General features: G+C 48.4%; 1 protein-coding gene across 4 annotated transcripts in view; it reads left to right on the top strand.

The window, feature by feature from the left end:
• Positions 1-25,706, top strand: part of LOC144174100 (dual specificity tyrosine-phosphorylation-regulated kinase 4-like) — a 148,639-nt gene that overhangs the window by 60,289 nt on the left and 62,644 nt on the right. Inside the window, exon 1 of one of the 4 annotated variants that reach the window (XM_077702549.1) lies at positions 9,165-10,194. The exons of 2 other annotated variants lie outside the window; for them this stretch is intronic. In XM_077702549.1, the coding sequence (XP_077558675.1) occupies positions 9,889-10,194 (306 nt within the window). In that variant the 5' untranslated portion in view covers positions 9,165-9,888. Of the gene's footprint in view, positions 1-9,164; positions 10,195-24,256; positions 24,302-25,706 lie in introns of those variants that run through there. One more of the 4 variants, XM_077702552.1, reaches the window with a different exon arrangement.

Genomic DNA, 25,706 nt, shown 5'->3' with positions numbered 1-25,706 from the left:
GACCAGGCAGTCGTTTGTTCTGCGAAGTAAGAAGCGCCAAGTGCTTCAGATTATGACTGACAAAAATGGTATTGAAGCGCAGCTTTTAAGCAACTCCCACGCTCGAGCTTTAAAACAATGACCGGCACGCCTTGAATAAGTAGCCATAAGCTGTTTCTGTGCGGGCGTGGTAATGTTGGACGGTTGCTCTTGGCACACACAAAACGGAATTCACGGTTCAGTGATCGCACCCAAGTAGGGCGCGCGCGCACATTCACGCATACGAAGACGCAGGCCCGGACTAAGAACACTCGGGAAGGAAAAGAAGAGATAAGTAAAAAAAAAAAAAGCAGTTTCTGCACATTCAATTGTACGGGCGAAGACTATGAAAAACGAGAAAAGTGCAAGAACACGCCTAATAACAGCCGCACACGCAAGCACATTTTTTTTCCTCGCAAGAAAGAGTCTCTCGCTGAGGCGGTAAGAGTACAAGCTCGCAGTTTGTCTCGCGCGCAAGCCAGAGGGACTCGGCTTCCGCAAATACGCTCCTATTTAGGAAACGAGAGAGCTCGAGGACACACAAAAGCCACCGCGTCGTTTGCCATCGGGGTCGGGGCTTATTGCCTGCGCGAGCATTGGGCGCCTTGCAACGCTGGGTGGAGCCGACTCCACTGCTCTGGAGATCCGCAACAGCCACCACGTCCAATCACGCTGCGGTCGTGCACACGCACGCCTTTGTTGGTGGGCGCACTCAGATGCGTACGGCTATATACGGAATAAATGGAACTCAAAGCGAGTGCATAGCAAACGTGACTCCCAGTGGATCAGATTGTGTGTGACGTACACGTGGCGAATTTGCGATGCAAGCACCACTCGTCAGTGTCTACAATGCCGCCTTCATTTTGCTCACTTTTCCCTGATTGTTGCGCCACTCTTCTGATTCACTATCTCTTTCTCGCGTCTTGCATATATATATATATATATATATATATCTGTGTGTGTGTGTGTGTGTGTGTGTGTGTGTGTGTGTGTGTGTGTGTGTGTGTGTGTGTGTGTGGCCGTTCCTCTCTTTATATCCCCATTTCTCTCTTATATTCCCATGGTGCGGTGCGGTACCTGTCAGTCAGTGGCCTGACTGCATACGCACGACTCGGTCACGCCAAATTGGATGTCAGCGTGCGAGCCAGCTGGCTTGGAGAGTTGCCCGCCTCGTTGCCCATTAATAGAGCCGCCCTATGCACGCTGTGGACACGTTGGCTGCACTCCGGCCGATAACGGGATGAGACGGGCATCATTTCGTCTTCGCTTTGTGACAGTCGCAGGAGCACCGAACGGCACTTGACCCGCCTCTGTCAGCGACAATGGACGTTGTGAAACTATTTTCGAGTTCACTTGCGGCCGTTATCCCGAATTCGCCGCTTCACACTTTCAATTTGTATGCTAAAAAAAAAAAAAATAAGACAACGATATCACTTTTCTGTTCGCCTGTAGGGCTCGAAATCGCCATTTGCATTGTCATTGCCCTTTCATGATGGACGTTTCGTTTTGTGAACTACGATGCCGTACACGGCTTAATGCTGGGGCCGGTAATCACACGCTGAATGATGCGAACGTCGCTGCAGCGGTCAGAACTCATAAAACACCCTTTTCTTTGTAGTATGAGGTAATAAACAAAGCATTATGAGACAATAAACAAAGCATGGGATAATGCATGCGTACACCCCCACAAGTATAGAAACCCATTTTTTGTCTTATATACCCCTTGAACAATGATGATATACGCGTAATTTCCCCAGGAAAGCACGGCAGAAAACGGCGGAGAAGTGCCATTGCAGCCCTCCTAACTGTTTCTGTTCAGAAACAAGGAAAACAAAATTCACAACAACAATTACGCAAAAAAAAAAAAACCACAACTCTTAAACTGACTCCCAAAACGTCTACGAGAGCAGCCGTTCACGGAGTGCTTTGGCATCGCCGTTGCACACACAAAGTGTAACCAGCTCAGTAAACGAGCAGAGAACGGAAACACGTCCACTGAAAGCAAAGAAACTAAAAGAAAGGAAAAAAACAAAGGAACGCAAATAAGGCTTCAACCTACAGGGTTAAGTGAGCTGAGCTGAGGTCTGCCAAGTGATCCCAAGTGGTGAGCCGAGAAAAGCGCGCGCTGACGTCTTGGGAGTGGAAATGCTTGACTTCGCCGCAGTGCAACCAACGCCGCGCACAAAAGCATCAAGTGCAGACACGGTTGCAGTGTAGGTACACCCACTTGAGTATTATCCTTCGCATAACGTTCCCACCTCTGCATCTGCGACTTGGCAGGCATGCTTCGATGAACCCCCCGTGCTCGCGAGGCACCTTGCGCAACTGTTAACGCCGACTGTTGATGGATGGCCGACACCTTGGAGGTCTCGCGCCCTTGTGGGCAGCGCGTATTTCGAGGCGAAGTGCTAGGACGAAAGCTGGCTGGTCGGTGGTTTCGCTCCCCCTTTTTTTTTTGTTCTCTCTTAACCAGCAGAGGGAGCGCATTACCGGGCGGTTTCGCTGCGCCCGTCGTTTACGAGGTATTTCGCAAACTTGCAGTGCTGCCCGCGGCAGAAGGAATTAGCCGCGTGCCCTTCTTGTGGTAGCTAACGTCACTATCGTAAGTGCAATGATATCACAGTTCGTTCTTGCGTAATAAGTGAGACTTTGCATAGCCTCTGCAGTGGTGTGTTCTCTGGATATTACATAAGCAGCATTTACGCACGAGAGGGCAGATAAAGAAGCAGGTGGAGCAGAAAACTTCAGCGCAAAGATTATCGAAGTGAGAACTTTGGGGGCTTGGCTGCCGCAGTGAATGCGGTGGAAGTTACGGGATCGGTCTTCGTCATGTAGTTTATGGCGATGATGAAGCTTGTGATGACGATGGTGATGATGATGACGATGACGACGATGTCGATGATTACAGCTATAAAATAATGATGACTGCGACGATGACGGCTGCCACATTAGTCAGCAACATGACCAAAGGAGTGCGGGTAGAAAATCACAGTTGTATTCAAATTAGAGTGCTTTCTAAATTATTAGTGCTAACCATTTCACATAAAGAAAAAAATTGGCCGCGTATCTGCTCCTTTCGTTGCAAATGCCGTCAAAAGACGATAGTCTTTATCCGCTTTTGCGAAGTAAATGCCTCCCTTCGTTTTCCCGCTCACCTCTCGTGTTGTTCCTCGTGCGTCGCGCTCCTCCCAATGTAAAGACGCCAAAGGTTTGCTTAAATCATTTTAAATTTCCCGCGTTCCACTGCTCCAAACCGGGTGTCTCGATGCGAACGCTGCCGTACGGCGAAGACGCGCGTTAATCGAGGCGCCCTACTTCAACGTTTATAGAACCGCGTTTCCCTACTCCACGTGCGTTGCAAGCAGAACGTGGAACCTATCTAGTGGAACCTTGCGTAACTGTTGCCGGTTGATTTCTTAAAATGGCACCAGAAGTTATAGTGGCGCGGGCGACAGCAGGCGACGGCGGAGTGAATTCTTTTTCTGCAGTTGATGAAGTATTTAATTTCACAAAAGTCAAGCATGTTTGATTTTTTTTATAAAGGAACACTGCAAATATCACTTCTGTATTGATTTGTTGTCTCATATTTGCGCAATGTCTTGTTCTTCTTCAACAATGTTGACAAGTATGAACATTACACCGGACTATGACGGGTAGATTTAGCTGTGACTATATAAGACTATTGCGCAGGCATTGTTTTGCTTTGGCCGGGTGGCTGAATCGAGTCACAGACAGACAGACGGACAGACAGACATACAGACATACAGACAGACCAAAATGTCTGGGTTTAAGTAGCCCAAGAAAGACTATCGTCTTTAAAAGCTGCGTACGCGGCGGTTTTGGGCTTGGCCTCCACTGGGGAACGCGGCACCCAAACGGAAATCAAGGCAGTGACCAGCTCTGTCGGCGCTGGAGCCGCTGCGTTAAAGATATAGCACAGAAAACTCTCGTTATAACAAAATATATCTGTTCGAAGATTTCTACAATTTCAAAACGCAGTGCAGAAAGAACAAACCATCACTGCTTTTAACGAAGTGCCACTTATAACGAAGACAGTTTCCCGTACGGAGAATATTTTCAAAAACCCCCTGCTGCTGCATAACAGTGACTGTAGCCTAACACTTAAAAATACCGGAGTATGACGCCACCCTGATTCCCCTGTGTCATAAGGACTGTCCACGTGCCCCTTACACCGACTTCCCCGATGTTGTTTCAGTACTGCATCCGCTGGGTTAGCTTTTAGACTGTCCTTTGGAGTGTTACTCGGTTGTTCTTTATCTGACCATTTTTTTTAACATGGAAGTGTTTTATTCCCGGATACACAAAGACTTCACCGACGTCATATCCGTCAAGGAAATGACGCCGGCACAACCGAGCAAGCGGCCTGTAAAGGGTGCACCCCTGCACACAGGGTCTTCTTGCGGGGAAGCAACCATTAGTGCTTAAGAGTGCGTTTAACTTAGGGTTGTTCGTTTTCGGGTTTTATATTTTAACACGAAAGAGTTTTATGCTGGTATACACCAAGATTTCGCTGACGTCATATCCGTCACGGAAATGACGCCAGTACACCTTTGCCGAAGCGACCCGCCAGCAGGACGTCGCTCGCGAAACACACCCAGCAGGACAAGACAGCATAAGACAGCAGCCCAAGACAGCCGCCGACCCGCAAATCATGCTCAGCTGCAGATTTAACTGCACATTTCACTTTCGTGTTTTACCGATTCCTAAGACAGAGAAATCAACCAAGGTTTTTTTTTATATTCCAAAGGTCGTGGTAGATAGCCCCTCTTTTGATTAAGGCTGACGTCAGAAGCGCTCTTTCTCTCTCTCTCTCTCTTAATTCTCTCTCCACAAAATTATCCCTGAAGATAGTTTTCGCTCGCACGCGGTGATTCACGGAAGCTCCGTGCCTTGATTATGCGTAGCACGTGTCATTCTCCCACGGCGGCAGTACAAACAGCGCTCCCCCAGCTTCGGTCTAACGCACACGCAAGCCTGGACGTCCAACGAAGGGAGCCATTAACGGCGTTTTGGTTCGAGAACATCTGCTCCGGCTTGTGCACAATCTCTCCCGCAGTTGATGTTGGTAGCGAAAACTCATGCTAACGATGTCTACCGATAATGAGAAGTTAAATAAAACAAAACAAGAATCCGCAAGATTATGACCACAGCTGTCGTCGTGTAGCGTCCGGAATCCGTGAAAACGACCGGGAGCGTGCAGTAGACGAATCGGTGTTGGGAAAATGTTCAGCGTTGGGGTGCGAAAGGCGTGTGAACAAGAACAGACCCGCAGGAAAAGTGTGAAAGACACGTGCGGGAATTAAGAGAACCGGTAGAACTGCTAGGGGCTGTCGAGATGATGAGGAGGTGTGTGTGTGTGAGAGAGAGAGAGAGACGAAGCGCTCATCCGTGTATCGCTGTCGTTGCGGTGGGCATAAATGATTGATCACTTCGCGGGCGCTACCAATCTGGAGTAAAGGAAACAAAAACAAAAAAAAACAGCTTTTAACGTGCGTTAACGGAACTGGCAGCAGGCTGCGAAACGTTGAGAACAAATTCTGGCTTCACTCTTATGCCCACCGAGAGGCTGTCGCGGTTAGCTTGTATTGCGCCAGGGTTCACTTCGTGAAAGCCCTGTTTGCGAATTCAGCACGCGTAACTTTTTATTATATACTATATCGTGCCCGCGCCCATAGCTGGCGCGAAATACGTAGAATTGAGGTTTCTCATTAACAATCAAGTTTTCCTTACTATTTTAATGCTGAAAGGCGTTAGTTATTAAGAAGCAGAGAGAATTACTTTGGGTGGTGTTCACTCTTGATCAAGGAGCAAGAAAATTCTTGCTCTGGGCACTTGATCCATTCGAGGCAGCCTCGTACCCTTCGTTCAGTGTAGTGATCCTGACCACTGGTTTTCGATTATTACATGCGGCACACCTTGGCGGTGTGCGGGATCAGTAGCGATTTCTGTGCTCAACAGCAAGGGAGCCTACAGCCCCTGAGCCACCCCAGATGGACGAGAAGCAAGTTAGCCCGTGTCGTAGAAAGCGCACGCGGGCAGTTGACAATATGCAGCTCCTTTTACCGTTAATTGCATTCTGAAAGGACGCACATGTAAATTTGTCGAAGTGGTTTTTGCGGCTAAATTGTGCAGTTCCACGCGCGCAATTATTTTTTTGGACTATTTGGCGGAGTCTAGGGCTTTAGTTTATGTGTTAGGAAGCCCCGATGCGAATCTGCCTCTTGTAGACAGGACTCGTAAACGTAAAAACGCTGAGAATCAAACGGAGCTTTCGGCCTTAAAAAGTTAGAAAACACCTAAGCTTTTTTTTTTTTTCGTTTCTCAATGCGAAAGCGTTGATGTTGCATCGAACGACTGAGACGCGTTGCTTTCGCCCCGCGTACGAAATGGCTGCGACCTCCTTCCGCCTAAAGGGCTTTGTTTCACGACTCGATTGTGTCTCTTCTCTTTCGAATGGCTTCGACCTGTCTCCTACTCGTCGCGCCGCTGATCGTTACTTGACTGCGGTGATGGATTTCGCTGTCTGGAGGCTCGCTTGGATGCGTTCTTCCCCACCCTTACGTCATCAACGTTATTAAACTGGCGTGGGCAGCCACTTTTGGCTACTGCCGAGTGAAAGAGCGTGCTATGAAACGCTCCACGCTAGTAAACGCTTCAAAGACACGTGGAGCCGTTTGTTGTAGCAGACGCCGTGCTCGGCTGCGCTCAATGCCTTTGAGGAATTCACAGGCCGTCCAAAATTCTCACACTGCGGTCAATACCAGATCAGTGTACACACCCTCTGGACATGCCCAAACATACAGGTAAACCTTAACTCTTTGTTCCAACCAATTCCGGATCGGAGCCCTTCTAGCTTGGAGTCGTGGGTCACACCCCTTAAGGAGCTTGAAGAGCTGTACTGGACTACTTTACTAGCTCACATCAATAACACGTCAGGGCTAGACAAGTCTTTGTAACACTACCAAGAAGCCAAGCAAGCAGTCTTTGGACACAAGTTCGAAAATAAAGTACTCTCTCTCTCTCTCTCTCTATATATATATATATATATATATATATATATATATATATATATATATAAATATATATATATATATATAAATATATATATATATATATTTATATATATATATATATATATATATATATATATATATATATATATATATACATATATAAATATATATATATATATATAAATATATATATATATATATTTATATATATATATATATATATATATATATATATATATATATATATATATATATATATATATATATATATATATATATATATATATATATATATATATATATATATATATATATATATATATATATATATATATATATATATATATATATATATATATATATATATATCTCACCGTCCATTCTGGCAAAACGAGCGTGAGCCGCGTCACACGTATGACTATGACATCAGCTGGCGTGGGCTATTGCAAAATATGGCGGCGGTGGCCGCCACCACGGACGAGGGCCCCTTTGGGACTGCGGCGGTGGCCAGTCGCCGTCACGCTCCGGAGACCGAAGTTTCCGGTGCGCGCGACCGACACTGCGACGACCGGCGGCATTGTGTGACGGCGCGAGCTCGCTGACCGCGCGAACAGGAGCGCCGTCGTTCTCTCCACATTGTCGTCCTTTCGACCTGGCACTTTAATAGCCGCGCCTTTCCTGCGCTCTGTTCATGTTGCGGCCGCTCCTCTTGTGGTCGCTTCTTTTTCGTCCTGCTGTGCCCGCGCCGCCCCCCTCTCAGATATTCGCGCGACCACGGCGTTGACGACTTCGCCGCAGCACACTTCGTGGATTACGACGACCGAGGGCCAAGTGCTCGTCCCGTGGCACGTGAGCCGACGATCCGCCCTGGAAAATGGGGCGTCGATGGTGATGGCATCGCTGCGATCTGCTTAGTGCGTCCACGTAGGAAGTTCCGCTCTTTGCGCAGAGACAGTGATCGGTGCGCGTCTTTGCAGGATCTGGTCTCGAGAAAAACACGACTCTCGGCGAGTGATCCAACGTTACTCGTTCCCGTGTCAATGTCAGCTTAAGTATGTCAGTGGGAAGAAACGTGTTGTACAGTGGCAGTCCAACAGGTAAAGAATGACCCGGTAGTTTAACCCCGTATCCAAGTTTGAACAAGTATACTTTGATACCAACGCTCGTACCACTCCCTTGGAACATATTGAATTTTTCGCATTCCTTATCGTAACTGCTCGCTCAAATAACTGCACATTTCTGGCGATGCGTGAGTCTGAGGCTCTGCAGCACCAATAACCACAGATAGGCGAGTGCTGAGTAAACTTTACCCACTGAAAGAATTAAGTAGGTGAGGTTCCTGTGACGGTTTTAGTAAGTACATTGCTGCGTCGAGAGCAAATGGACATCCATAAGTTTAAGAAAAAAAGTGACCTCAATTTTTTAGCGCATCTGCAAAAGTAACGTTTTAGGCTCACAAAAACCTAAAATCTCTGCGTAACAATCTAAAAACGTTGGTAACAGCCATTCCATCAGAATTTAAAGAAGCACGCGTTCTGCATACGCAAGCGCGTCCACGCCCTCCTTTCGGACACACCTATATCGCGCTCTGTTGCGCGCACTACTTCCTTGCTCTTTTTCGCCCAGAAAACGCTTGCATTTTGTCCGTGTCGCTGCGCCCAGCCCATTGGCAAAGCCAGAAAGGAGCACGCGTCAACCGCCGCTGTCACGCATGTAGCGCCGCGACGTCCCACCGGTTCCATTCAGTGTCCTTCCCAACGTCTTCCATGTAACACGCGCTCCGTTTCACATCTTTTGGGAGCTGTGCAGCCACCTTTTACCGATCCCGCGAGAGGGCCTTCGCCCAATTTTCTGCTCATGTTTTGTAAAACCGTTCGTGGTTGACCCAAAACTCCACCCAAGCCGTGCGCAGACAATGTGTCATCTGTGCGGTCGCCTGCTTATGGATACTGAGGGCGGGTATTCGCGACGGTACCAAGCTCGCCGTCAATAAAACCTCCCCCCCATTTTTTTCTCACTACCGCTTCTTTTTACAAACGACCCGCTGCCGGCGAGTCACCTTCAACAGCGAAGGCGCCGCCGTCGTTACGCAGTGCATCTTAAACCTGAAATATGGGTATAATATCCTCAATCGCGCTGCGCATATAATTTCGTAGGGCAGTGAAAATCGCTGTCAAACAATAGGGAAGTTAGGTGGTGACAAGAACGTGCCAATTCCGAACCTGTTGACAGTCAAAATAATTAGAAAGTGATGACTAAGGAGAATGTATAATTCAAGCCGGCTGTAAATGATTTATCATTGTGATAAATTAGCCACATTGGAAAGCGGGAGCATGCAGGCGGTATTCCATCGCTCGGATGACACACCATTCCACGGAATCAATACGAGCAATTGTTGCGAACCTCTGCCGGTCAGGCGAAGAACTTAATACACCGTCGCTCCCAATGACCGCTTTGCGCTGGTTCATTTCCCAAGCTTGAGAGTTTATCTTGCATAGCGAAACATGCGTCAGCCGAACGCACTAATTTTCGCATGGCCGTCTTTCTCGTCCACAATTAACAATTGAAAGTCACAAACGGGTACGTTGATGCGGCGCTTTGTGCACCGGCGTGAGAACACATCTGCACCGAAGCACAGTATAAGGTCTACCTAGAGAGACACCGGGTGTCGGCAACTCCAGCAACGTGTGGTGGCACCACGTGAAAGGTAACCGGAGCGTATCGACACCGTGGCTGCCATATATCCTGCACACATTGTGAAAGGCCTTACGTGCTCCGCCTGTCCACCGCACTTGACGCAAGAGTTGCATTCGGCGGGACGAGACGAGGGGAAACGATGTGGTTCGCTGTGTCCTGCCACCCGGCCGCAAACGCGCCTCACGGAGGTGGACGGTGCAGCGTCGAAGTGCTGCACGTGTCTCCGTGCCTGCGGGTTCCCGCGTACTTTCGGGACAGACAGTGCGTCCTGCACGGATGTCAGTGCCGTGGCGAGCACTACATAATAGCTGGACCGGCCGCCGGCAGCGTCGGTGGCTTGTCGGACGACAGTGCACGGCAGCCGAGAGCGCACCGCACCCTCCGGCGATCGGCCACCACACTCGGGTCATCTTTGGCAGCGCTGCGCTGGAAGTTCTGGAAGAAGGTGAGCACCGCGTGCCGCGTGTCTTTTAGGGCTAGGAAAAAGTGTTACTGTAGACAATAATGTATTGCCTTCTTCTGAGCGAGAACTGTAGCCCCTTTACTGCGTACGTTCGTTCGTCACGACATGGCAACCGTATATTGCCACAACGAAGAACGTGGGGAAACCCTCGTCCTCAAATTTTAACATTTGGGGAGGAGGATTTCCTGGAGTCTACATGGCAATTCGATTCCGCTTTAAAGTTGGAAATTCCAAAGCTAAGCGTATACCGCTGGCGGGGGGTGTCCGGCAAATAGTATACAGTATAGCTTGTATTCACTGTCGAGGCACGCATGCAGGCAACCATGTGAGTGCGCCGTTACTGGTTACATCGGGCTCCGCGGGATGGGGGTAGTTGTCCGTGCTGAGCCCATGATTTTTGTTGGACGTTGTAAACTCTACCCCACCGAACGCAAAGTAATGCCTCGAGTCCAATGTGAGTGCGATTAATAACATCTCTGTTGAGAATCACCACCGTTGAGAATCGGGTTGAAACGGAGCAGGCGACGCAAGCCGTTTTTTTTTCTTATGCGTGCGGGCGCAGGGGCACAAGCCGCGCCATGTCCATGGCGCATCGGTCATGTCAGTGGCCATTTCCAGTGTTGCCAGGCGAAGAAATTGACAGCTAAACTTTCAAATGAATACCACCTATACGAGCATGAATGGGGGGTGCAGTCACTGGGATACCTGGTCCTAGTCTATATTTTTCGTGTGGCACGAGTGCCATATCCCTGGGGGAAAAAGTCAACGGCGTTTGGCATTCGCCCGTAAGCATTTTCCAAAACCACAATGCACGTAACCTATTGGCCGGCTGTTCAGTTTAAGTAGTGATCGTTTTAAACTCTGTTAAATATAACCCCCTCGACATTTCGCAAACTTTTTCATTCTGTTTTCAACAACCGGTTCGCATTTATGACGTTAGCCCCGGCCATCCAAGATTAACCGCGGAAGTTTACTTACTTTTAGCTAAGCTTTCGAGCATTAACCACCTTCTTTGATTGCACCGCAAAAACCGAATAAGCTTACTTGGGTCGTCCCTGCAGGAAGCAGCTGCTGCGGCCTCGACTTTTGCAATCACAAAGCTGTGCTTTCCGCGCCTCTTAGCTGAGCTCGATTCTGGTGCGTTTCCAGACCTCTAGAGAAAACGTGACAAACAACGGCACCAGCCGCGAGCGAACCCTTTGATGGAGCCGCGCTTTGCGTCGTTCAATATGGCGCCAGGGAGGGGCTCTCTCGCACTATTTGGGACGATGCCTGCCTTGAACACGTTTGTTGATGCTGCCTAAACATATCCGAGCTCCGAGGAGAAAGCTAGAAGGGCCCTCTTCGGGTGCGCCGCGTATGTTCGATCAAACGCGATAAATGCAGCGGGTGCGGTGCTTGCCCCAAGTGTCGTTGAAGATCGCCAGGTGGCGATCTTGACCCACTACCTCACAGGCTGTAGTGAATGTTTTGCTCTGGGGAAAAGTCACCGACACAATAACATTCCGTTTTTTTTTTTGTTGTTGTTGTTATTGTTACGATGTATGCTGCGTTCTTTCTACTTTTCTCTTTCGCCATTTTTCAGAAGTGAAGCCTCCGGCCTTGACGGTGGCAAAACAAAAATGAGAACACGGCAAGTCTGTGCGCGCAGAGCCTTGACGAAATCCGGCCTTGTAGACGTGACATACATTGTTCGTTTTCAATATACCTGAGTGCTTGCTCGGACAACTTGTTTCAAGCGGAGCGAAGGCTCGCGAAACTGCCGCGCGAGCTATCAGGTCAACCAAATCGCGTTTTTATGAAACCGCGGTGACGTCATATTGTCGTCGCACTCATACAGTCAATGATCGCTTTTACAACCTTCGTTTTAGGCAAGGCGCACGACGCCGTGCTTCCCTTTCTTTTGCGGAGTCATTGTACAATAGCGCCAGGGTAGTTTCGCTTTCGGAACGACGTCAGTCACGCGCAGCCGCAGAGCATGGAGGACAAGCTAAGCCTACCAGAGCTGACCGACTCAAACGCATAAACAACAAAATGGCGGTGCCCATGAACCGTCGCAGTGTAAACAAATGTCACATAATGCGAACTGCATGACCAATCATCATGGCGGCGGCACAGAACACTCGGAGAAAAGAGTACCGATACTGCGTACTCTTATCTAGTGACACTAGCCGAGCGCAAGCGACAAGCCCGCCGAGACGACGAGAAACATTTCATACCTCCCTCCATTCCAATTTGTAGCGGTTTACAACAGCTTTGCTGGACGTGCATTTTGGCAGAGCGGGGCGGTGACAATTTTTTTTCCTTGGGAGAGAGGAGGGTAGCGATCATTTCGTGTCAGCAGGCTTAAAACTCACAAAATGTTTATGCAGACGGAGCTAAAAACCAATTGCTGCCGCCACAGCCACTGAATCGGCCCAAGTGAGTCAGAACATAGCGCGCGGACATTTTGAGGTGAGCTGCCGAGTGGTCAAATTACCGCGGGCCTTCTCCACAATTATTCGCTGGAAGTAAAAGTAAACAGATTGTTTTAAGTTTTCAATTTTTCCTTTCACAGTTTAATTATGGGATAACCCGGATGCTTCTCTGCGGAAGTTGCTTAACAATTGATTTTTTAATTAACTGCCAAACCATGCGTTCTGTTAGTTTAGTGTGCATTCACTGTTACGGATCCACTGCTACAATGCCTCTAACTGTGAGACAGCAGTATTTGTAAATTAATTAATTAATTAATTATTCTTTTTTTGTATATATTCTACAAAGCTTTCTGTTTTGAAGTTCTCAACTGGCATCAGAGAGAGAGAGAGAGAGAGAGAGAGAGAGAGAGAGAGAGAGAGAGAGAGAGAGAGAGAGAGAGATTAAGTCTGAGCATTAATCGGAAACAGGAACAAATGGGTCACACGAAAGACACACTGGCAGAAGAGCAAACGCAACATGGCGCAGGCGGAGCAACAGGTAGCACCTATTGTCATTCTCCTCGGGCTTCCCGCCGGGCAATTGCAAGCGTCCCGTAAAATTATGCACGCACGCCCCTTAATGAGGCCGTACAGCACGGCGCCTATAGCTAATGCGCCAGCAGTCGTCATCAGCAGTCGTCATCAGCAGTCGTCATCGGGCTCATAAGGGCTTCCTCATCAATGTTCGGTTAAACAGCGCGTCGCAAAACAGGTTCAGGCTCTTGGGCGTTTCATCGTTTGCGTTGCGCAGTAAACCGAAGTCATAAATTGGAGTACTTAAAGGAGGAATTAGGCAAGATAGATTGACTTGCATGGCTTCCTTGCGCCCGCGTTTCCTGCGCATTGCTTGTTACCATACCTTTACCAGGTTCAATAAAATTGTCGTGCGTTTTAATTGTGTGCTTCGAGCAAAGACTGGCTCCACATGGGATGAATGATCTATGAAAGAGGACGCCCTGATGAAATCAGTCAACACAGCATGAGATCCTTAATTTGGAAAATACGCCTTGCGGGGAATCATATTACATCGCCTTGCATGGTTACATTTTTTTTTATATGAAGTGATAGCTGTCAAGGGCGACCAAAAGCCCGCTGGCTTTTAGTTGTGCCATCATTATAGTTCGATATATAGGTTGTCTGCGGGCTTGTTTCGCGTAGTAGGTATTACTTGCTCCTCACCGCTGACTCCGTTCCACAGGCGCCCATGGATGGGACAGTAGTTATCCACAAGTAATTAGCGGGGACGTGTTTCAAAATATTTTGTACTGCATCAAAAAAAAAATAAAAAGACCGGCCCGTCAAAGTGGTTGAAAATGCAGAATTTATAATGCCGGTCGCAAGCCGGCGACTTGGCAAGGCCTGTACATTGACCTTGTCTTCAAATGACAAGTGATATCACGTATCCTTGAGGTCATATCGGGACGTACGTTAGTGTCTCTAAAGCACTGCTGCATTTGCAACGGTCTTCTTTATCGTTCTCGACGAAGCAAAACTTGACAGCTGTCTATATAGTACATATCTCAGAAACCAAGCACGCTGTCTTCTCCCTTGTTTCTGCTCTCATAATCATAGATTCGGCGCTTTCAAGTACAGTCTGATCCAACAACGGACCGCAGCTTCCTTATAACCGAAGCAGGCAAAGCACGATGAACTTGAAAGACGGGGGCTGGTACTTTTTCCGTCGGCTCGGTTTATTTATAGCCTCCGAACTCCGCGGCGATCGCTTGTTTCTGCCATCATTCTGATTCGTGCTGAGAGACACCGAAAAAAAAAGTTTGGGGGGGGGGGGGGGATATTAGAGGAGGATATAGCGTAAACACGGCGCGCATGCGCAGTGCGCCGTCCGCTTCCATCGCTCACCCACTCGTTCTGCAGCGGAGACAGCGTCCCACCTCTTGTCACAGGCCGGGACGATCGGGTTGCGTAAACACAAAGTTTACGGGTGCCCGCTAAATATAACCGCGGCGGTGATCGTACGTCTACCCCTGATGGCCGCAGCATCTTCCATTGCGACCTCTCGCGCCTCTCCCCTGATGAATAAACAGAGTTTCGGTATACGTATACGCGCGCGTCTGGATTATAACAACGCGCGCCGTGGGAGCGGCGCATCGCGCGGCCGACCTGTCTCCTCCCACCCATCATGTCATCCCGCGGTGCGCATCTCGTGCGCGAGCGCTTGTTACTTTTCTCCTCCTGATGGATAAGCGAGAGGCACCGCGTTGCTATTCCGAGCCCGACTCGGGGAAGAAGGAGTCCCCTAAAAGCCGACAGCCGGTGGCGATGACGGCCCGAGTAAGCGCTTCTCTCCGAGGCATCATTGACTTTGCTATGCATTTAGAGCGCTGCACAGAGCGGCGAAGGCGAGCGCACCTGTGGAGTGCGACCGAGTTGAGATTCACGTGTGTTTCGTACGCGATGTGATCGCCGGGGGGCGCGACTGATGGTGATGGAAGGGCAGCGTAGCGTCAACGCCGACTCCCTGTCGGCGCTGCTCCACTGTGCGTCGTCACTCATGCGCTGCCTTTTTTTCTCTCGGTGTCCGCTAAAACGCGCGCCAACCGTCGTCAGTTGAGCTCTCTATGTGTGTCTGTGTGCATAATGGGCCGCCTCAGGCGTGCGACATTGAGGTCAGTGCGCGGCTGGGCTTTATTCTACATGAAGGCAAGAGAGGCGATTCCTCTTTGTCGTCCCCCTGTGATTGTGCTGTTACCGCCATTTATCACTCAGCCTCCTCTACGCCGGCTCATTTTCTTTGGCATCGGTTCTCAGAGCTTCGAGTGTGGAATGTGGGCTTGAATAGGTGTTTATGTACTGTTTGTGTGCGGAGAACCTGATTGTTATTATGTAGCGCGGCAAGAAGTTGGTGTGACTATTAAATACTAAAACCGGCCTACCGAAGCCCACAAGCAAAGTAAAAACCCCGAAAATGTGACGCCCTGCAATTCTGAGATCCTTATTAAGTATTATTTCCTCCCAGAGAGTGACCCTTCCAGTATCGCTGCCTCTGATTCACCATCTGTAATCTGGTGGAACGGCAAGACTTGGTAAGGATCCATTATTATTGGGGTGGTAGATTAAATATTTCGCGTTCACAACTCGTAATAAATGCTTAAGCATCCTCAGAGTTTTGCTTAATACTGTTATGTGGCGACAGGATGAAAGGCATGAACCATGGTAGATGAAGCGGTGCTTTGATGAGCGGCCATGACGGCGAGAGCGAACATCAGGCTATTGTCACGAAGCCAGAGACGACGCAGTTGTCTTGAAGGAAAACACGTTTATTGGAGCGAACTTGTGCTCCCCTAAAAACTCAAAGAATACACAGGCGGCGAAGCAGTAGTCAACAAAGTGACGTGTGCGGGTGAGCGTCAACGATCGGAATGCCGTGGCGTCTGCTCTGCAGGCTTTTATCTTTCGGCGCGAGTGTTTCTGGAACCGTCGATTTACATCCAGAACATTGTAGATCAGATAAGATTATTCTGGGCGTGTGACTTTAAGACGAAAAAGTCTGCTTATCTGAATGAGATAGCCCGTGCGGCATAAAAATAAAGAATGCAAGACGCCCTTCGCTTGACACAGATAACAGGGCCGGGCGTAGCCGGGCAGTAAAAACAAACAATAAATAAACAAACAAACTCATACATGGTCCGCGGCACTATTCAACATTGAGACAGCCATCTTCAGTCGGACTTTCATGGTGCAGTTCACCACTGCCCACTTCTACCTTGTTTTGTAGCTATATTATATATATATATATATATATATATATATATATATATATATATATATATATATATATATATATATATATTGTCGAGGATAACGTAGATGGTTCAGGCGATTTATTTACAGGCTAGAGGAGAGACGAGCGTAGATTGGAGCGTCCAGACGGTGGCCGATCTCACGCACAAAATCGCCTTCCGCGGTGCTCCTTCTTCCGCTGACACCGGCGTGGGTGCATACCCTCAGGGGTAGATTGGACTATTTGTCCACATGGCTGATGCCTGCGCACGGCTCATACCCTGATGGTATCATGGGCCCATTATTCTCGCTACAATATATATATCCGTTCCCTTAAGGAACATCGCGCGTCAGTAGCAGCAAAGCGAAAAACGCTCGTCCTCAAAAACTTGCAACGCAGGTTCCACAATTTAATGTTTGACGGCGTGAACTTGTAACCTTCAGTCGTTAAACTCGTTTCAAATTTTAAAGACTACGCCGGCAAGTAAGGTGCAACGTATTCCTATTTCATGCGACTATTACCGCTAGCTCTAAAATAACTTACAACTACACGCTTTCACGGCAACTTGAAGACGCCCTGTTTCCATCCGGCGGGCATTGTGCGGAAACTTCACGGTTGCAGCAACACGCGTGTTTCGCACTGCACGACGACTTCCTGCATGAAAGCGCCGCCGCTATGCGCTGCAGCCCGCAATCCGAGAAGTCGTGACCATAGCGCCGCAAATGGTCCGCTTGACGAGCGGGCTCCACAGGCAAATCGCGGTCGTTAGTCGGCTGTTTTCGATTCTCCGCTGACAATGCCATCGCTGAAGGGGAGGAAAAAGGAGAAAAACCCTCTCCTTGCCTTGGACCCTTTTCCGCCCGGCACAGGAAGCTTCGCGCTTTCATCGTTCCTTCCTCTTTTTCTTGTGGAAGGACAGAACGAGCGTGGTAAAACCATCAGCTTGCCTATTTCTTGCTTCCCAATGATTCACGCAGGTTGAAGCTGCACAAACCTGTGAAGCCACAAACCTGTGCTTATAAATGTAATCGCACAAACATAATCGTGCATGAGTAGCGCGCGGCGCCCGTCTAGATGTAGTAAATAGGTTATTTTACTTTCTAAAGTGACGCTAGAACGAACATACCACCACTTAATTGTTAGCTCGAGCTCGATGCATACTACAAGTTCCATAACGTAAAGAAAAATGGGGAAAGAAGAACGAATTGCGGACATAAAAAACAAATCCGCGCGTCCTTGCCAGCGTGACATGTCCCTGCTCTCCGTCGGGACCTCGGAAGCCAAGTGGTCCCAGACGGGCTGGATTCCGTTTATGCTAATCCGTCGCCTCAGCAGCAGCAAGCAGAGTCCATGCGTGGATCCACTATGCACTGCACGCCCCCGTATTCGTCGCATACCAGCGCCGATTTGAGCCGACGCCGCCGCCGCTCTGCCGTGCTGTTGGTTTATGCAGTCTGTTCTATAACACCGCGTCAGCCGAGCATTCCGAAGTACTACGTACGTATGCGCATACGCGAACCGAAGAAATTCCGATCTACGGCCGCTGTCGCGAGTGGGAGTGGCACGAGACATCCTTCGGCGTCACTGGAACCTTCCGTCCGCTCGATCGGTCGCGAGTGCCGACCGTGCAGCGTTTGCTTACCGCCGGCGCCAATTGACGTCCTGATTCATAACTGCATGTTTGCGCACTCCTGGCGTGTAGTGCGTTTCCTCCAGAGTTTTCTGAGACAGGGAAAAAGGACGGTCCGATGCAAATGCGGCCGCACCAATATGCTTAGAATATGAATGCTTCCTGTCGGAACTCCGGCGCCGTCAGCGAAACGTCAGCTCTATGGGTAAGGTTCTCTGCAGGAACCCATTTCTAAAATTCGCCCAGGAACGGCTTACCACGACAGCGTACCATGAAAGAACAGTGAAAGAAACTGTCAGAACAGTTCGAAATTTTAATACATATTTAGATGGCCGCTCCGCGTTAAAGTCGGCGAGTGTGTCAAAGGCGACGCGGAGCCATGTACCGTCTGTCTATTTCCCAGTGGGTAGGACGAGGGAAAAAGGAAATGCAGTGGCTTAAGGAAAGAGTAGAGGACGTTATGACGTGATGTTGTATCATGTGCACCGCCTAAGTCATAGCCTGCGTAACGAATCATAGGACTCTATTAAAAAACACCGTATACACTTGACTTGTTATTCGATGCGCAGACTCACCAAAGCACTCATGTCGTCTTTCAATTACTCGATTATTTTAACTGGAAATTTTGTTTTCTCACTAAAAGGGAGTTAACGCGAAAAAAATAAAATATGAAAGAACAGATGATGTATTGTTTACTGTTTGACGCCTCGCGTAACGTCAGTTTTAATTCCAACAGCGATACTTATTCTTAAACTCCTCTGACGTATTAATTTCCGCGCACTCAGCCAGTCCAAAGAGAAGAACATCAGCCCCACAAAAAAAAAGGAGGGGGGGGGGGATTTCCTGCTAGTATGCTAAGCGGAGTAACGCGAGAGGCGCCGAATTCAAGATTGGCCTGCACATAAGCAAAAGTTTGTTACGAACAACGAGATCTTGCAGCACATCATGCGTTCCGCTATACTGCCTTCGTGAAAAGAAGGGGGGGGGGGGGACGGAAAAAAGCATGAGTAATTAAAAGAACGAGTGTACCATGTTATCACTCGTGTATGGGAGAAACTAGGCGGATATGTAAATGCGCATCCACAGTGTTTGCGCGACCACAGAAATCACACTTATAACCTTATTAAGGGAGAATACTGGTCTTAGAGCTATTTTTTTATTTACCAACAAATTTTAATGAAACTGCACAGCATTACGGAGTTTTTTTTTTGTGCTGATTTTAGATCTGCAATTAGATTTTTTGCGAGTTGATTATTTTTTGAATAATTAGTGAATTATTGCCAATATTTTGGCTCACAATTACAAAATAACCGCACCATACAGAACGGTGATTACCCCGTAGCTAGGCAGAAAAATTACTAAAGAATACGACGTTGGCAGATTTTTTTTTTTTTCTAGTTTAGCTATTTTGGGTCCTTTTACAACACAGTGAACTTCACACCTTCCGTGCTGTGCGAGAAATGGCACAGAGGTAGTGTGAATTGAACACAATAATTTTCCAAAGCCTGCATTTGAAAAACTTGTTTCCAACATTGTATTCTCCGCACATAACAAAAAAACAAGCAAAAAGCATAGCAAGAAAAAAAATAGTTTTATCTGCTCTGGGTGCCAAGATATCCAAGGGTAAAATGCTAGCTTGGCGTTGCAAGAAAAGCGCCGTTTCACCATCGAATTCTTTCGCGAACTGAGCTGTAGAGTGCACTTTAAAATGCTTTTTACAATAACATATGCTGTCTTATGATGAGAAAATTTGCACACTGATCGAAAAATGGATGTCGATGCCGCAAATGCCTTTTTCCAGAAAATTATTTTTTATCTGTTTTTCGGCACCAAAGACCGATCAGCCCCCTTAAGGCCAAAGGGATCTCGCTTCATTATACACATTTTTTTTTCTTCTAATTTCTACCGGGAATACTGGACAAGAAAAACCTACTCCTTTGTGGCAAAAATGAAAAATAATAACTTCAATAAAAAAGAGCATGATGTTGCGTTCTGACGAACGGAACACAAACGTCTACGGCAGTACTTAAAGATTCGCGCGTGAATACGGAAGTTTAAGTGTTTTCCTATAAGCACATGGATGTGCCAAACGAGCTCCGAGCCAAGTTCCAATTGACTGCACGGACCGACACCTCACGTTAAAAAAAAAAAGACGCAAATGTAAAAAAGAAAGCGCTAAAGCCATGGCAAGCCAAACAAACGGCCCACTCGCAAATTATTCGCACATGTGGGCGAGCTAATTCTAACAAGACATCGGCGGAGAGGCCTGAGCCCCGGCCAAGATTGGGAGGCTTCGATTTTAGTCTTGTGCAAATGGAAGCGCGGAATAAGCCCCCGGTGAAGGAACGAAGCTTAGACGGCCGGGATATCGAAAAAAAAAGACGAGGACCAGAAAAGCGGTGAAGGCGACAGGTCGTTAAAAAATGGCGATCAAGCACGCAAAGGGGCCAAATATAACTTTTGCACCGCGCGAGAGGAGGCTGAAATAATTTTGATACGGGAAGCGCGCACATTGTGAGGCTTTGTAAGGAAGCCGACGTCATCGGGGCGCGGAAATAAGCGGCCCCCGGATTGTGACGCCAAGTTGATCGCGCACGTAACGCACACCCTTCTTTCTTCTTTCTTCCTTTTTTTTAATTCCGAGAGGTACACGCTCAGTGAAGGCTACTTTATTTAAGAAAGTTAGCAGAAAGGCCCGAACAGAAAGCGAATGAGCTGCGTTGCTACGGGCTCATTAAAAACGAACCACCAGCAGCTTCAGCGTAAAAACATTTCATGGAAGATTGATTGGTGGGCATTTTACACCTCTCTTTCGCGAATTTGAGGCTCGGCCAGATGCGCAGGCATCGCCCCAGCCATAGAAGTCCGCAAGGCGACGTTTCTCACACGCCCTCGCTCAGCGTGCTCTGCATCCTAATTGCCTGAGCGGTCCCGTTAGCTCGTTTTAGCAGCGGCAGTGATGCCTTGAGATTGTTTTGATTGATTGATTGATTGATTGATTGATTGATTGATTGATTGATTGATTGATTGATTGATTGATTGATTGATTGATTGATTCATTCATTCATTGATTGATTGATTGATTGATTGATTGATTGATTGATTGATTGATTGATTGATTGATTGATTGATTGATTGTAGGGTTTAACGCGCCGACGCAACGCAGGCGATGAGGCGCGCCGTAGTGGAGGGCTCCGGATTAATTTTGACCACCTGGGGATCTTTAACGTGCGCCGAAATCTCGTGCACACGGGCGTTTTTGCTTTTCGCTTCCATCGGAAAAGCGGCCGCCGCGGCCGGGAATTGAACCCCGAATCGTGCTCAGCAGCGCAACGCCTTAGCCACTGAGCCACCGCGGCGGGTTTGATTGATTGATTGATTGATTGATTGATTGATTGATTGATTGATTGATTGATTGATTGATTGATTGATTGATTGATTGATTGATTGATTGATTGATTGATTGATTGTAGGGTTTAACGCGCCGACGCGACGCAGGCGATGAGGCGCGCCGTAGTGGAGGGCTCAGGAATAATTTTTACCACCTGGGGATCTTTACCGTGCGCCGAAATCTCGTAAACACGGGCGTTTTTGCTTTTCGCTTCCATCAGAAAAGCGGCCGCCGCGGTCGGGAATCGAACCCACGACCTCGTGCTCAGCAGCGCAACACCTTAGCCACTGAGCCACCGTGGCGGGTGCTCTTTGTGTTGAACCCCAGTATCGGCGTTTCATCGCCGTCATTCCCATTTCACCATCTCTTGCCGCCTACTAGGCCCTGAACTTGAGTCGCACTCCATTGTCCAATGCGCACAAGCGGTGAAGAGACGCGTTGAGAAGCCGGACGATCGGCGCGTCAGGTATAACGAGCGGTGCGAACGAAGCGCCACCGCAGCAAGTGCCGCCGCCGGCTCAGGGCTCGGTTTGATGGCCTCCTCTCCGCACGCGCTCTGCCGTCTTTGTTATTCTGTCGCTCTGTGTCCGCGGATCGACGGCACATATTTTTTTCCCACATGCCTCGTCTATTGCTCACGCTATAAAACGAACTATAACAACTTCGTTGTCAAAAAGCACGGGCTTCGGAAATACTAAGTGTGCCCGCCCTGCCGGGCGGGCAACGCTGAACACTAAACTCGAAAGCTCGTATAGACTAATGAACTCGTGCAATTGGTGCTCTTTGTCGATGGGTAAGTGTGCATCGGAGATGACGTTGGATAGGATCTGTATGATACAAAAGAGACAGTGTGAGTGCTCATCAAATTTAACCTATTATCCGACAAAAACTCTCCGAGTGTCGACGCTGTGTTATGTGCAAAACGTTTCATGTGCGGGCTTCCACCTTACTGGAACAATTACTTCACCGCTTACTAATATGCATAAACATGCACACCCATTTACGCTCTGTCCATACCTTCCCCTTCTCTCTCCCTCTCTCTCTCTCTTGTTTCTCCTCCTCTTTTCATTTCCGTCTTTCTGACGTGTAGGGTATACATTCCTTCCTTTCATTTACATTTTTTTCTTTCTTCCTTTGGTTAGGTATAACTTTATTGTTGCCTGCAAAATGACGGTTTGTACTCGCCGCGACGCGGGCCTGGCGTCGACCTAGGGTTTGCTGTTACTCTGCACAACGCCAACGCACCCCGTTGCCGGGTCGCCTGGTTTCGAGCGCACCCCGGGCCTGCTGGACGGCTTTATTTAAGTTTACTTAGAAATTCGAGCAATCCCCAAGCTTAAAGACACATAGCTCTAGAATATAGTTTTTTTTTTTACGGAAAAAAAAAAAGAATGCGGGTGTATTTTTTTCACTTACTCAAACCAGCCCGACGTGCAATCGGCCAATCGTTCGCTGGACCAAATTTGCGGAAACGCATACAATCCGATACAATCCAATCCAATCCATTTCAATCCAATGCAATCCAATCCAAATCCAATCTATGTCAATCCAATCCAATGTAATCCAATCCAATCCAATCCAATGCTCCTCGCGCATGCGCAACACTGCTTACATGGACGCCAAGGGACAAGTCACGGACAAAAGGGGGTCTTAAGATGCTTCCCCCTAAAATAAGCTTGACAACTGTTCTCAAGCGTGCCGTGAACATCCCTTCTTTTAGAAAGACGCCGGCCGTTTGATGGGCGTTACATCTCCTCTCATTCCCCAGTCGCGGAAGCGCCGCTGCCTTATCCGTAAAAGCTGACGCGGCCAATAGATCACGGACGCGCGCTACACGTTCTAACGCAGCCGCGGTGGACACCACCAGTCGCACCCTACGGGACACGACAGAGGCGCCGCTCCTCCGTTGACAAGCGCGTACATATATAGCTGACCTCGCCGCTATCACGGGAGTCCTTGTCCGTCCCAGGCAGAAGGGGCAAGGACTGGGCGCAGATATACACGAAAAGAAAATGCCCATTACGTCGGAGACGCGTGGTTTACAGGCTAGTTAGACCGCGCGACCGAACTTGACGGATCGTTAATTGTACGTTTACTTCTTCTCACTCTCTTTGTTCCACATATCGTAAATGTCACTCGGGGGAGTCAGGCGGCGCGCCCGGACGTAACCTCGGCTCGACCAGACGTCGGCCGTGATCCAGAGGTCGACCTGCGACGCTCTATTTATACAGACGCGCGTACACGCAAGGTCAGTCCTATTACCTCGTCACCTCCTCTTCCAGATTAGGGCTATTTTTTTCTCTCTTTATCGTTCCCTCTTCGTGGCCCCCTGTCGCCTGCCCGCGTGTGATTCGAAGTCTATTGACACACAAACACGCACGCTATAATAGCGCCGCATAACCGGAGCTCCGCCGTCACCGGCACTTTTTGTTTTCATTTCTGCTTTTATTGCGTCACATGTCGACGCGCCATGAATCCGTTAGGTCACCCTTTTTTCGCGTTTGTTGCCTGTTCTCGTTATTCTTGCGGTCTCATCGCCGTGGACTGACAGCCGAGGCCAGTGGCCGATCAACGCCTGCTCCGGGATTCAATCTCGCCGTGTTACTTTTTTGTTTCTTCTCTTTTTTTTTTTCCCCTAGGCTTCGCTGCGCCGGGATTCAGGCCGCGAGGATGGATGGAAGCGCTGCGGTAGCGTGCCGTATAGAGGCGCGCGCCGCGTATATTAATACCGGCGATCGCGGCGAGGCGCGCGGTACCTTATAAAACTAGACGGAGCAGAGATCTCCCCTGTGTGCTGCGGCCTCTATTCTCTATCGACGTGCGCGCAGACACGTCGAGTTATGCAACTCGCAGCGAGCTCGGCGTGGACGGTAAGCGGCCCTTTTCCCTGCATAACATGCGGCGTGACCTTGTTTTCTCGCGGAGGCGAAATTTCGAATTCAAACGCCCCGCGCTTGGCAGGTGGCTGTGGCATTGATTTTGAGGAGGTGTCGGCGCGGCGGGGTTTTTCGCATGTTGGCAGACGAGGGAATAGAATAGCGAACGGTTTGGCGATTCGTTTATAGATGAGCAGCGTTGGTAAAATATAGATGAGCAGATTTATAGATTTATAGATGAGCAGCGTTTATATAGATGAGCAGCGTTTGTGAAACAGGCTCCACATACGTCGCTTCGTATGCTAATGATTTATAAAATTGATATCACCCGTATATCAGCACCAAGTTCGGAATTCATTTTATTATTTCGTTTTTTGTGAATGTACTGTTTTTGGTTGCAAGAAAACGAAAAGAATTCGTGGAACGCTGCCTTTCATTACCTAAAACTTGTTGCTTCTGTCCACATTCGCTAATGACATGTTTGATGACAGCGTGAAACGCGTATGACTGCGTACAGTTCTTCATCAGAATATAATTCCTTAACAAATGAATTCCTTGCGTTGTTTCCTATTTGCTTGCCTTATTCTTACGGTAAGCGTGTAGGAATAAGTGGGTACACCTTTCTTTAACATAGAGCTGGGCAGTTTGTCAATACGACTGATGAGCGTACGGGTCATTCGCCGATGTCCTCCGAGGACGCGCAGGTCCTTTACATTAAGTGCGTGGGTACGTGGGCCATCGATCGACGGCCTCCAGCCACGGAGAGGCGTGAGAGTGCATTATAAAGCGAAGTTTAGTGTCCTCACTGATGTCGCTGTGCGCCAAAACGCCCTCCAGGAAAGCCAACTTTCTCTGACGATGATGATGAATAATCGTGGGTGAAGTGAAAGAAAAAAAAAACACGCTTCCCGTGGCTGGAATCGAACGTTGGTTCCTAGCGTTATGAAGCCAGCGTCTATCCGATTGCTCCATTTCTACATGGTCGGAGGGAGCACCAAGCAGCAGGTACCAATTCGCGCCGTACACCCCAAACCTAAATGTTAGGCTTACGCAGTGCACGCCCGATTGGATTGGATTGGGAATACTTCATTGGGGCCTGCGAATAAAGTCCTATTGCTAGCCCCAAAAGTTTGTGCTATTTTAAAGGTACGCACCACTTTTATAGAATTAAAAAAGTGGTGTGAACCTCCAGAGTAACACATACTCGCACTGTGGGATTGGCCAACCAAAGAATCCATCACGAGGAAGCTTAGCGTTCGACCATCGTCGCCGTTAGACGGAGGGGTGCATGATTTTTTCTGGTACTCATCATTCATTACATCACATTCACTGCGCGTACAGCTTCGAAACAGAGAAAAAAAAAATCTTGCTCACTACCAGCTAAAAAAAATTCTCAAAC

The sequence above is a fragment of the Haemaphysalis longicornis genome, unplaced genomic scaffold (genome assembly GCF_048455015.1).
Source record: "Haemaphysalis longicornis isolate Haplotype H1 unplaced genomic scaffold, Haemaphysalis longicornis Haplotype H1 scaffold_3, whole genome shotgun sequence".
NCBI lineage: Eukaryota > Metazoa > Arthropoda > Arachnida > Ixodida > Ixodidae > Haemaphysalis > Haemaphysalis longicornis.
The sequence above is the reverse complement of the archived record's forward strand: the minus strand, read 5'-3'. Positions and strand labels throughout refer to the sequence as shown.